The following is a 13,903-nucleotide window of genomic DNA, read 5'->3' as shown; positions in this document are numbered from 1 at the left end:
CAATCATCAGCTTCATTTTTTCTATCCCAGAAAGACTGCAAGTCCACAAGATACCAGTATAACATTTTCACCTAAACCTAGTCTCTAAACCCACTTATTTAGCTGAATCCCAAGCAAACTTATGTGTATTCATGGTCAGGAAGCTGTTTTCCGTGTTTCTGAGACCACAGCCACAGCTCACGTGAAGTGCTGGACAGTCCCGTTGGCCTGAAGTCCTTCAGACATCTCTATACACCAGACCTTGGTCAATATACAAGAAAAATAAAGCCTTCTCCATCAGAGCTCAGAGAGCACGTAGCAGGCAAGGACACGCCAGTCCTACTTCCGTCTTTTTGTTAGAGCCACTCACCGCGTCTTGCATTAAGCAGACAAGTGGTTCTCAATATTTTCTTGGCTCAAGCATACCTATGCGTGGGTAATTTTTCATCACACACCTACCCCTATTTGCCAATATATCACACCACCACGTCTTAAACCAAGCCTATTATTACCTAAAACTTGGGGGTGCACCTGACAGAGCAGTGAGGTGTACCTCACACATCAGTTAGTCACCCAATTACAATTTAAGCTCCTCAGCAAAGGGCCTTTTTCACCTTTTGTTTTACTAGCGCCTAATACAATGCTGCTTTCATATGTAAATACAGTGGGGCTTTCATCCTGTTTGGGTATAGAGGCAATATATAACTTCACGCATCTGAGTGGATACTCTTTATGTCAAAACCAGAGGCATAAGTCCATGTGAACAGCAAATAAAGTATTCTACTTTTTTTTTTTTTTCCCCACTCTAACTCCATTGCTTGGGGGGAAAATCTGTTCAAAAGAAAAGAGAAGTGAGTGTGTAAGCACTTAAACTAACCCTGCATTTGTCACCAGAATCATAGCTTCACTCTTTAAGTAAATGCAGAAGTTTTTCTGAATCATTAAGTACCAAATAAATGGCTGAGAAAGAGGAAGAAAATACATAAAAGCCTTCATTATATGCGAAACAGATGGTGGGAAGCTGCTGTGTGAGGCATTGTATTCCAAACCCAAAGTGGGAACTGAATTTCTTATATAATCCCTATGGCTAGGTACTGGTAATGTTATTCTGAAGTAAAACATGTGACTTCTGTCTGTTCATCTGAAATCTTAACTCAAAAAATTATTTTATTTCTGCATATCCCAAGCTGAAAACATACACATGGGAAAAACCATACATTCTCTACTCCCTCAAAACCATTACATGGACATCTTCAAATAAACACCTTACGACAACAGGTGCCTAGATGCTACAGGAAAGTGTGTGGAACACAATGTTCTGAAGAAGCCCTCATGGATACCGTTCTAGCACCCCAGGATTGCTCTAAAAGAAGTTGTACAGGGTGCCAACGGCCAGGAAAACAAAATTCTTTCTCACCACCAAAAGTTTTCCCATTTCTAGAGCAAGAAACACAATTTGAAGATACACAAGGTTCACTTTTAAGTTTTGTGGATTTGGAGTGGTTTACATTGCAGGTTTTGGTTTGGGGCATTTCACTGTTTTCTAGTCACAATACTGTACAAATTAACTTATGGTACCAATATCAAAAGCAAAGAAAATCCCATGATTAATCTGCCTTTTTTTTCCCATGATAAACAAAGTGCTGCAGACATCAGACGTCAGTAAGAAACTGTCTGGGAAGAGATAATTTAAAAGGGCCTCTGAAAAAAAGAAAGCAGAAGGGTGGTGTCTAGTCAAGGCATGATAAGTTAGTTAGAAAACAGACTGGATAGTGCTGATACTAGAGCATGGCAATAGCACGTAAGAATCTGGGCAAATATAACCAAAAGGGTAAAATGGGAACTCCAATGACATTGCAGAGAATGGGGAGAACAACAAACACACACAAGACATATTCAAGTTCACTTGTACTAATGTCTTTTTATGAAAAATCAATGGTTCACCTCAATTAAGCTGCTCTAAAGTTTTTTACTTCCGTATTACAATGAAACCTGGATTAACTAAGAACTTGCTGATACGTGTGTGCAGAGCTATCTCTGTCTGTATTTATTATGTTTGTTTTCTCACAAACACTCTACAAATGACAAAGATTTGTCTTGTGCTTCTTAACATTTCTTTCCATGGTATGTGGCTGTCTTGCAGCATACCAGTTTACAAAACAAGTCTGACTGATGGTTAGTTTGGTTTTGAATGGAGCACAAAAATGAGTTTCCTATATAAAAAATCTGTCCTATGTGTCATGATTAGATAATATAAAGAGAAGTAGTGAGTCACAGCATTCTACTTTACTGTAACATCTCAGAATTCTGTGGGGTCGCTCCTGACTTTAAAAAGTAACAAAATCAGGCCTTTCTTTTACAGGATTGTTTCCCAGGAAACTTTAGGAGTTAAGTTGCTAAATAAATAGCTCTGTATCACAAGTTAATTCATGCTTTCTCCCCTGTTTCTTTAATGAAAAAAGAGCATGAGTGGAAAGGCAGCCAGAACTAATATATCATGCATGGATGGGGAGCCAGGATATTCAACTTCCCAGAATTTTTCAAGTCTAATTTTCATCTCACACCTGTTTTCTCACATGGAAATCTATTCATTTAAATAATTTTGTACCTGATTTCCACTGTTTTTTTGATTCAAAATTAGTCTATTCCTCTCTGTTGCCATCAGATCTAGCTGTCCACAGAAAAGTCTGGAAAAAATATTTTGCCTGTTATTCAGCATCTCCTTTTTATATTACAAAAAAGACACTTTTCTGCTTCCCAGAGACACGAGGCACTATCCAACATTTAGTGTTTTTAACAGGTCAAGTACTTGTTTAAACATTCAGTACTGCGGTCATTATTCTTCCATGTGGAAGTCTGCGTCTGCAATATACCAAGTAAGTAACTGAGCCAAGATCAAGTCAATGGATCTGTGAGAACAAAACCTGGGCAGTATGGTCCTGCCCTTCTTAAGAAAGCGTTTGCAGTAGTAGTGTGTATCTGGTAACAAAGTATGTTTGGGGTTTTGGGGTTTTTTTTTGGGGGGGGAGGCAGGGGCCAGTTATAATATCTCTAGAAAGATACCATAAAATGAGGCCCGTGCTATCTGACCATGGTCTCTGCACTTCTAAAGATATAGGTGCTCACAAACTTTAGACATGAAGAAGCCACTTTATCTGGTCTTCTGGGTAACATCTAGTTTAGAGGAGCAGCTGGGAGCACACACAGGCCAAATTAATTTTCCTGGCTTCTGCAGCAACCCACACCTGGCCACCATCTTCTCCCAGCCCCTCAGGTTACAAACATGTTCTGGTCACAGGACAAGCAAGAGTGCCCAGACAAGAAAATAGCTGTAAGGATCCTGCCAGAACAATTTGCAGCTCATGGCCTCCTCCCTGCATGCCCTGAATTACTTCTGGAATTGACAGATGCTGAGAGTGCAGAAGCCCATCTGACCAACCCTACAGCAAACCTGGAGCACACAGCAAAATAACTATGCAGATCCATGGATTAGTGAAGGACAATAAGCCAAACTTTTGTGGGAATCACTGGACCTTCCACATCCCTGCTAAATGTTCATATTGCTCATGGGTCCTGCCATGTGACAGGAGAAAGACCACATGAGGTTCTGATCCCATATTCACAAAACCTGAGTAACTCAGTCAGCTAAAACAATCTAGCTCCCCTGTTGTTTACAAGTTCAGGTTATAAAGCAATTTCTATTCAGCTCTAACTGCGCAGAATCCACAGTGGTATTTTTCATGTTGTTCCTAATCAAGATGAACTCATTGGTTTTACTGTGTGCTTCATTTTGTTTTGTTTTTCAAACATGAGGAAAATATTTTCAACACTTCTGTGTTTCACAAATGGAAAACATATCCCTTCCTCCCCTATTAAGGCACGTGAAGCACCCCTTTTCTTGTCAAAACTAGACACAGCTGATCGCTAAAACTTGAAATGGAGCATGAAAATATTTTTCCACGAGGACAAGAGCCTCCACTTGGCAAGAAAAATAGCAGACTGTTCTCAAAAGTGATGAGCTTTGGAAAAGCTACAGTCTGCATATATGAAAGAGGAAAATCTCGTTCCTGTGATAACCATGCCTACCACCAGAACTGGACAGGAATGTAGGTCTGGGATGGGCAAATTTTCCATTTGCACACAAGTTGGGTTTGGAGGCTGGCCATGGTGTCCTTCCTATTTAACTTAAGTTGCTTATCCCCTCATTACAAAGCCCATTCTTCCACAGAAACAATGAGAAGGTATGGTCTTTGCTGGTGCTTTGGTACGTGCTCTTTTTGCAGGACTTGACCTAGAGAAAACCAAGCAAAGTATTTGCCAGTCCCACATTAATCCACCTCTCCACTCTATGATCAGAAGGTTTCTTTTTACAAGTTTGAGAAAAGACACAAACGACACCGACATGCTTCTGCTTCCACAGCAACCAGTCCTGGCCTGTGCAAGGAAGTTGCACTTTAATTAAACCAGTTCAAAACCTGATGCTGTTAAATTAATGCTAAGTCTGTGGGAGGATAGATGTTATTTTGCTGAAAAGTGCTTTCTTCTGTTTTAACTGAAGTGGTAAGGAATGGATTTAAGCTAAATCAATATACAACGTACTTCAACTGATATGTGTCCAAAAAAGGCATTTACATCAACATAATGAAACAGCACAAGATTGTCATGTAGACAAGACTCAGAGGAAAACATAACCATATTATACTTTGGGAATACTGTGAACATGCCTTGTTTTGCCCTTAGCTGCAGTCAACACCGCCTCCACTGCCTCCAGGGGTCTGCTCCCCACTGCTTGACAGTTTTATTAACTATCTCTTCCTGTCTTATTTACCCTCAGGTACCCACTTGTTGGCAAGTTACAGTTCTCTTTATCACCAAACCACCCCATTTGATGTATCTCTCAAAACTGTAGCTTCCTGCAGTTCTAAGTTAAAAGGTTCCTCTTCAGGGTAGTTTCAAGCTGATGTTCCACAGACTTTCCCCTATCTCCTCTATTTGTAACAGTAATAGTTACTACAGCTACAGAGCCACACTGGCTGGGGTTTCCTCAGGAACCAAAATATATTGCTTCAGACTTCTTGTGTGTCCAATGCTGTGGAAATGTCAGAATGTGACTGCTCCTTCTGGGAAGTCCATCACTCTCCAGAAGGTGACACACAGTGACTGAGCAAAAATATAAAAAAGGCCATAAACCATTTTTAGCAGCTCTGCTTTCTTAGCCTGGCATGATATCCCAGCGCCTGTTCAATCAGCTTTATCCCACTGGTTTACACCACGGAGTGGGGAAAGTGCTTGGGAAAAGGTCAGTTCTTACTCATCTTGTTGTTCTTGGTTCCTTACCCCAGATGCCAGCAGGCTCAGGCCAAGGCTGGGATGCAGATCCTGGTTGTACCTGAGCCACCACCACAGCTGCATTATGAGCTGCAGGGGGGGAACAGAGGGGATGTCTGGTGAGGCAGCACTGGAAAATGTACAGTGTTGACATCCTGACAGCCAGCCATTCTGAGGACCTAAGGGCCAATATACAAAATACATTAGACAGAGTTTGGTATGAGACTGCCTGAACAAAGGGAGAGCTGACACTGTGGGCAGACATTTTAACAAAAGGCTTGCTCCAATTCTGTTGAATCAATGGCAAATCTCCCAATGGAAGTAGCCTCTGACCACAAATGTGTAGTTAACAACCCAACTCTGTACGGCACATACTGTACAGCTACAGACAGCCCACAATCCCCATTGACTGCTGCAGTCAAAAAACAAGCTGGAGGTGCTGAGCACATTAGAGTGCAACCGGTTGTAGTAAATCCAACCATTCTAAATCTTAGACAGTATTTCTGTTTCCCCTGGGATATACAACATGTTGTAAGTAAGTGCCCAGTTAACAGGAGGGAGAAACCAGACTTGATTTCCCCCCCATGCATAACAATGCTTAAAAGTGCAAGTTTTGGAACATCTTTGAGAGAGAGTGGTGAGTTGAGGCAGGAAAAGCAGTCTCATACATTTCAGTGCAAAAGACAGCAGGGAAAAGGAAATTCTTCTCTGTGCCTTTAATTTAAGGATCAGACAATTCAGAAAGTCGGTATGTTAGTGATAATTGCTAATTTCCTCTTAAAAACTCAGATTGTATCTTTTGAGTCGCTACCAGAAAATTTTCATGCCTATTTATTTATTACAAATGTAAGCCACCTTCATTTTTTTTCTTCTTATCCTTTTTAGGAAAAGAGAAAGAGGAACAGAGATTTCCACCTTCTCATTATTACAAAATCTAAGGAATGCAATAAGCAATCCAATCTGCTGAGAGATTATCGCAGAAATTCAAAAGCAGCGGTCACATGCAAGTTTAACTCTGCCCCCATGTGTGCAAGCATTAAAATACACCCTCCCATCCATTCCCTGGATCCTGTTCTATTTTTGTGCAAAAGGATGTATTAGTTTATGACACTAATTATATATGACATCCACGATGACCATGTAGCTACAGGACATCTTTTATCTTCTACACTCACATGTCTCCCTCAGCATTCTGAAACTCTCCTTTATGAATGCATGGCCACTAAAAAACAAGCCATAGAGATATGCCTGTTCCTGTACTAGTAAAACAAGGAGAAGCAAAAGTGAAAAGAAAAAACAGGCAACTCTAGAATTTTACCAGAGGGATGGTCCTGTTAAGATCGGGAGAAAATGAGGACTTAGTTTTACTTCTCACCTTTGCCACGCATGCCCTGTGTGAACTTCCCTGTGCCTCGCTTCCCAGCCTGTGAAGCGTAGATAACATCACCTTTGTGTGGGTGAAAAGGAACTACTTCTTTCTCTGCAAACTCACACCGAGGTTTCTCTAGCCATCTCACTTCATCAGCACGCAGGGTCACAAGGCTCCTGGGACCAGCCCAGGCCACCATCACTGTCGTGGGGACACACTGCTCCAGCCAAAAGGGCTCAGCCCTTCCTCGGCCCATGGCTCACTGCCCAGAACCGCAGTCAGCCGCGAGGGAGCAGCTCCATGAGCAGAGCAAGAGACCTCTCTCTTGTACCCTACCCCGGGGCTCCTGTTTACTGACTCATTTCAGGACACCCCCTGACTTTACCAATGACAAATCGTGGGCCAAAGTGACACTGAAAGAAACAGGCTCTCCACCAGGTAACCAATGGGGTGAACTGCAACGGGGTATTGCAACACCCCAGTGCGTATCACAAGCGAGCTACGCATGAACAACCTGTGGCACGGGGACAGGGTGCAGCTGAACCCTGCACAAACACAAACTGGATCGGGGCACAGCTGCCCTCAGCCCTTATCTTTTGATAAGGAACTTCACCAGGAGAAAAGGTCCACAGGGCGCACTACTGCACGCCCCAGCGGGGTGATCACCTCTGCAATTTTTAATTGATTTCCGCTTTCACATTAACCTGTGTGAATTGAGTCTACAAAGAAAAAGCTGCAGCCTTGTTTGCTGTATATGGGAGGACCCAGATCACCTGCGCCGCTCCGCCATCTCCCTCTGTCCTGGCCAGCGACCAGTCACTATTAAACCAGCCGGGCAAGAGACGGCTGCAGTGGGACCGCCCAGATGGGCCATGGTGACCTACGTGCATCTGAGCACTGGGGCGAAGATGCCCCTCGTGGGGCTGGGCACCTGCAAGGTAACAGCTTCAGAGAAACGCACTAGTATTGCAGAGCTCACTGGCACAAAACTCCTTTCCTCCCGGTCCAGCTCTGGAGAGCTGTCCTGGTGTCTGGGGCTCTGCTCTACCTGGCTGTTGGGCTGAACCTGCGTAGGAGTGGGGCTACAGAGAAAAGGCTACAGACCGACTTCAAGCCCTGGAGCCCATGTTTATGACTGCAAAAAAACCTATTCTTGTAAAGAAAAAAAACCCACAACCTAGAGGAGGAGGGGATTCCTTTCAGTGAGGTGGTTTTCCTATTTTTATTTTGCTAGGATACAGGTATTTAGCATGTACTGATTTGAGATTCTTAAGATTTATGCATTATTTTTAGTCCCCAGCTGGGCAAGTGACAGCTGCAGTGATGGCTGCCATCGATGCTGGGTACCGCCACTTTGATTGTGCCTATGTGTACCAGAACAAGGGTGAAGCTGGGGAAGGGATCCAGCAGAAAATCAAGGAAGGTGTTGTGAAACGAGAGGACCTCTTCATCGTCAGTAAGGTAAGGATCTGATGATTTTCCACCCTGGAGCAGGGGTAGGGGAATGCTTTGCCTATAGTGTTTTCATAGTAGGCACCTTAAGTAGGGGAGACAAACTTTATGCTGTAAGATAAAGCAATTCATAACATCATTCAAGTCACTCCTGATACAAACTTACTGCTTTATTCCATTTTGTATGGAGGGTTAGGAAGGATACACTGTGTCTGCACCCTGCTGTGGTCTGGCACTCTGATGAGGAGACACAGAAGTGCGGGGGGATGGATGAGGAGAGGCCACCTGCAGAGCATTGGTGCAGGAGAAGGGAAGCAGAAAAAGGTAGAGTGGGCCAGGTAGCACCAAGCAAGGTAGAAACCAGTGATGCAGAGATCTGAGATCATTTGGTGTCTAGGAATCAACTTGGTAACAGCACCTCCCTGACTGCTAAAGCACAGGAGAGGGGACAGGACTGGCAGTGCTGGTGCTTGTTCCAGCAGCTGGGCTCACAGTCCCGCCAAAGGGGTGTCTCTGCTGTGTGAGGAAGATGAGGTTCTGAGCACCTTGGGACAGTGTAATCTGCTCAGCACATGTCCCAAGGAAGGTGTGGTTGGTGGGTTCTCTTTCTTTTACTTACTAAGGAAAACAGGATATTTAGCTGGATTCTGAAGTTACTTCTTATGTACAAATGGTCAAATCTGACAGAAAGCTTTCTTGAGCAAAGCCATCCTCTTCTACATAAATCTGACCTCGCCATATGAGTTTTTACTACAGATCAGTCTGATCATGTGTACTGCCACTGCACATACTGCATTCAGTGTCACACGTCAGTTCTGCTCACAAAGCAAGCCCCATCTGAAGAGCATTAGGATGGCCGAGTTCCACATCACCTTCCAAAGGCGACGGAACATTTCTGTCCTATGCAGAAGTACCTGAGAGCTTTAGCCCAGGAGGTCACGGTGTGCCTTGGTTTTTTGTCTCTAGCTATGGTGCACATTTCATGACAAACCTCTAGTGAAGGGAGCCTGCCAGAAGACTCTTGCTGACCTGAAACTGGATTACCTGGATCTCTACCTCATGCACTGGCCTCTTGGGTTCAAGGTACAGTAACAGCAATGCCCTTGGCTTTCCCTCCTGGGAGAGCTCCTCAAAGCTGCCAGTAACCCTTGCAGCACTACCGCTGCTCCAGTCCAGAAAGACCATGTGTCTTGTTGTGTGTACCAGCATTGCTCCAGTGCTGCTCATTCAACTTTACTCTGGCCATGTGAGCCAGGCTCTTGATCTCTGCCCCTGAGACTGCTGCTTGCACAGTGTTCTCTGCCCTCCTGATACCAGCGAGGCAGACCTAGCACTAAGATCAGGCCTCACAGCTGCAAGCATAAGCTATGCCACTTTCCCTTTCTTTTACAAATCCAAAGCGTGCTCATCTGAAAATTACCCTTTGCAGGAAGGAGGCCTGCGCTTTGCTGCCCGACAGAAATTATTTCCTCTGCATGTTACTGAATTGCAGAGCGAAAGAAAATGCTTCTGTTTTCCATTTCTCTCTTTAATCACCAAGTACTTAATGCAGCCCAGATTGAGCTGACCTTGCCTGTGGGAGTCTTAGTGTTGTTTCACAGACCTTGGATTTCAAAAGATGAGGCTTTTCAATACCAAACTTTTGCAGACTACATGTACTTCAAAGGACTTATGTCAGTTTGTGTGTGTGTATATATATACACACACACATACTCTTAGCCTTTCCTTTCTGCTACCCCCAAATCAAAATTTCTATTCTACCTAATGCTTTTGAGGTCCTCAACTTCATTTCATTCTCTCAATATTGTTTTCGTTAGCTTTATGTGGACAAAGTTGTCGAATGAAACTGCATAATATTGTGGCATCTAGAAAATTCCAGTCATTGAAAACACTTTGGCCATACTGTCTAGTTACAGGATGTTCTAATATTCCTAATACAGCAACTTAAACAGTGAGCCTCCCCATGGGAAATCTGTCAGCAGTTACCTTTTTCAGCACATATACTCCAGTATAAATGTGTACGTTTACAGGATCAAAGTCAATCCTCCATATACTTTTTTAAAAACAACTAAAGAAGCTATTATTCCTAAACATGTATAACAGAACAATACATGAATTGAACTCATGCAAGACTCCAGGATATTGTTCTATGAGTAAATCGCTTCCCTGCATGCATTTTGTGGATCATCACTTCAATGATTCCAGCAGAAATACCTGTCTTTATTGGGATAGTAGCTGGCAAAAATGCCATGACCCTGGATGAACTAAGAATAAGAAATGGCTGAAGAACTAATAAAGTTGAGAATTACTCGAGTTTTTTTCATGCACTATTAGCTTTAGCTCTTTACATTCCTGTTTGGTTCTTTTACATAGCTATTGTCCCAACAGAGATTATTTCAAGTATTTTCTCTCATTGACAGGCAGGAGACGAGCTGTTTCCCAAAGATGACAAAGGCATGTCTATACCTAGTAACACTGATATTCTACAGACGTGGGAGGTAAGCTCAGCCACAGCAGAAGAGTCATGTTCTCTGTCCTCATCAGTCTCTTCCATGTTTTCGTTACCTTTAGCAGCAACAGAACTGTTGTCTCATGCATGCAAAATCAGTTGGAAGGAACATGAGGCAGTACAAAGTAGCTTTTCATAATGTGCATGCTTAGTCATTACCTGGTTATTCCTATTCCCTGAGTGCCTTACTTGAGTGCCTGACCCACAGTCAGCTGCACAATCACTTTCAGTGGAGCTGCAGACCAGACTGAGGTTAGAAAAAGTTCTTTGCTTGACCATAACAACTGTACAATTGTCTTCACCACAGTTCTTGTACCCTTCTTGAATTGCTCAAATACCTTTTCTGGAAATAAAGACATTTTATGTTGAGATCTTGCCTACAGCGCAGGGCACTGCCCTCCAGTGCTTGCATAATAGTGGGTTACTGAGTGTCATCATTCTTTCCCTTATGGAACTCGGTGTGAATTTCCACAAAGTCAGGGAATGAGAATTTGGGGTTGGGTGAGATGGCACTAATGTACCAGTATCTGCTTTTCCCTCAGAGAACTTTGCAACTCTAAATAGTTATTTTGTGCTGCTCATAATGGGAAACAAGCCACATCAGGAAGAACATCTTCCTCACAACCTGTGCATACCAGAGTATGATTTTGCTCCTCTTTGTGTTAGGCCATGGAAGAGCTGGTGGATGCTGGTCTGGTAAAAGCAATTGGTATCTCTAACTTTAACCACGAGCAGATTGAAAGAATCCTGAACAAACCAGGACTGAAGTACAAGCCTGCAAATAACCAGGTAAGATGCAAAGTGACTGCAGGTGAATAGTTTTCAGGGATTATAAAGGACTCATTAGAGTTGAATGAGGATATAGAAAAAGGGAGAACAAAGTAGAACGCAGCATGTACTCTTATATCCCACTCAATATTTCTGGGTACACAAGGCACTGGGATACTTCCTTGTTTTGTCTGACCTTGCTGAAATGCTGTTTACAAATGTTGGGAGTATTTCCCTGTGAAACATTCTTTCTGGAAAAATAAAGAACCCAGAGATAAGCTTTGTGAAACCACTGCAGAAAAAACTGTATAAGCACTTTGTATAAAAATAGGTGTCTTCAATAATAAGGATGCATATTATTATGTAGGCCACTGGCAAATTAGAGCAAAAGGCAGCCTCAAATTGGATTAGGAGATAATCCATGGAGCACAGCAGTATTACAACAGTTCTGCCACTATCAGCCTCTATGCTTTTGTGTTGGCAGATTGAATGTCATCCGTACCTCACCCAGGAGAAGCTGATCAAGTACTGTCAATCCAAAGGGATTGCTGTGACAGCGTACTGTCCTCTTGGCTCTCCTGACAGGCCATGGTAAGACTGCTTTGCAATTTGCAAGGGAGCTGGCACGGATTATGCTTGAAACATTGAGACTACAGTGGACCATTAATCACTCATCTGGATATATTATCTCTGTTGCTAAATTGGGTCTTTCTATGGAGGTTCCTCACCACTGATCATCTTTCCTCTGTGTAGGGCTAAACCAGAGGATCCTTCCCTTCTGGATGACCCCAAGATCAAAGACATTGCAGCCAAACACAATAAAACCCCAGCACAGGTAGGTAGATGCCAGACAGTGGGTACTCCCTCCAGTAACACAGCTGTTAAAAATAATAGATGTGAGGAGCAGGTAGAACCTGCATCCATTCCCTATGAACTGTGGCACTCCTCTGATTTTTCCCTAACAATGTAGATTGCTTATTATGTGGCCTGCAAGATATGCTACTACTATCTCTTCAGCCCTCAGCCAGAAAAAGATTCCTGACCCATCTTCAGTTTCCGTTTCCCCCCTCAAGTCCTCTTGCAGAGAATGAAAGCCTTGATAGACTGCTGAGAGTCCAGGTGGGAAGAAAAGGAATTGACTGTCCCAGAGCTGGATGGGAAAGGAGGCCTTCCAAGTGGGTCTCCACCATCTCTCTCTTTGCCCTTCAGGAAGAGATACCTAGGCCATGGGGACAGGAATTATTTGAATTGTAGCTCCACAGAAAGGGTTTAGTTCTACTGAAATATACACTTGATGGCAAACAGGTATTGGAACAGGCTCTGCTTCCTCCAGAGCAGGAGCCGTCCTCTCTCTGACTCAGTTGTCTGTTCCTGCAGGTTCTCCTTCGCTTCCAGATCCAGAGAAATGTGATTGTGATTCCCAAGTCTGTCACACCACAGCGCATTGTGGAGAACTTCAAGGTGAGTGATTAGGAGTGAGCTGAGTGCTGTCCTTCAGGGATGGCATGGCTTCTCCCTGCAGAGCAAGCAGTGATCCTTTCTCATCCTTCCCAAGTCTTCCCCGGGCAAGAGGACTAGGCTTTTTCTTTCTTTATCCTTACCTACACTCTACTGAGGGTTAAGTCAGGCCTACCTTTGAAGAGGACAGATGAACAGGTCTTATATGACGCTTCTTGTTCTGTGGCTTGTGGATTAATCAGCAGGCACAGCTTGCTTGGAGCTCACACACAGTAACGTGCCAGAAAAGTCTTATATAGAATAAGGAATGTTCATAAAATAGTTCTTGTGTCCATAAAACAAGTTGTTCCTCTATCTGTTAATTCAGTGGTCTATGACTGAAAATGGACCCTCCAGTGTGGAGCTGCTCTCTAATCTTGCCTTTCTTCACACTGTTTGATTTTTCAAAGAGGTGATGTCCAGCTGTTTCTCTTGTTAGGTGTTTGACTTCGAATTGACTAAAGAGGAGATGGCAACTATTCTCAGCTTTAACAGAAACTGAAGGATCTGTGCAATGAGCATGTAAGTGGCACTGCTTGTTTCCTTCCAACTCTTAAATTTTGAATATTCTTTACATGGAATTTTGTGTCACAGTTACTAGGTAGCAATTTAATTCAGTTTAACTAAAAATCATGCCAAGTCAAATTCCAACTGCTTTGTCCCAAAAAGACTTTTTCAGGAGAGGGTTTAATATTTTCATTTTTAAAACAAAAGAAAAAATGTAAACAAACTACATTCTCATTTTGAATTCAGTTTCGAGGAAACTCTCTGTAACTTGAATTACAAAAAAATGGGTTCTAGATGTTCATTTAATCTTTGTCTGTGTTAGAGAAATGAGGACACATATCTCCACATCTTCTTCCTGTAATTACATGATGCAGATCTTCCTTTGGTAGCTCCTCCATGTACCCAATACACCTCTATATAATAGTTTCTTCACCTGTGAAAATAACATTCCCTCTTTGATTTCTTTCAGGTCCAAAACTCACAAGGACTACCCT

The 13,903-nt window shown here is 43.0% G+C and overlaps 1 protein-coding gene across 1 annotated transcript; it reads left to right on the top strand.

The window, feature by feature from the left end:
• The first annotated feature begins 7,548 nt into the window (after positions 1-7,548).
• LOC104254677 (aldo-keto reductase family 1 member B1-like) lies at positions 7,549-13,404 on the top strand. Its single transcript, XM_009808515.2, has 9 exons — positions 7,549-7,614; positions 7,970-8,137; positions 9,095-9,211; positions 10,549-10,626; positions 11,304-11,426; positions 11,890-11,996; positions 12,159-12,240; positions 12,783-12,866; positions 13,342-13,404. The coding sequence occupies exons 1-9, from the start codon at positions 7,549-7,551 to the stop codon at positions 13,402-13,404; spliced, it is 888 nt and encodes a 295-aa protein (XP_009806817.2).
• Positions 13,405-13,903: the final 499 nt, after the last annotated feature.

This window comes from Gavia stellata, chromosome 4 (assembly GCF_030936135.1).
Source record: "Gavia stellata isolate bGavSte3 chromosome 4, bGavSte3.hap2, whole genome shotgun sequence".
NCBI lineage: Eukaryota > Metazoa > Chordata > Aves > Gaviiformes > Gaviidae > Gavia > Gavia stellata.
This window is presented reverse-complemented; position numbering and strand designations above follow the sequence as displayed.

Excerpts from the sequence above, each read along its gene's own strand:
- LOC104254677 (XM_009808515.2), top strand. The coding sequence starts at position 7,549 with ATGGTGACCTACGTGCATCTGAGCACTGGGGCGAAGATGCCCCTCGTG. Across the intron at positions 9,212-10,548 it reads ACTGGCCTCTTGGGTTCAAG|GCAGGAGACGAGCTGTTTCC; the intron begins GTACAGTAACAG and ends TCTCATTGACAG. Across the intron at positions 10,627-11,303 it reads ATATTCTACAGACGTGGGAG|GCCATGGAAGAGCTGGTGGA; the intron begins GTAAGCTCAGCC and ends TCTTTGTGTTAG.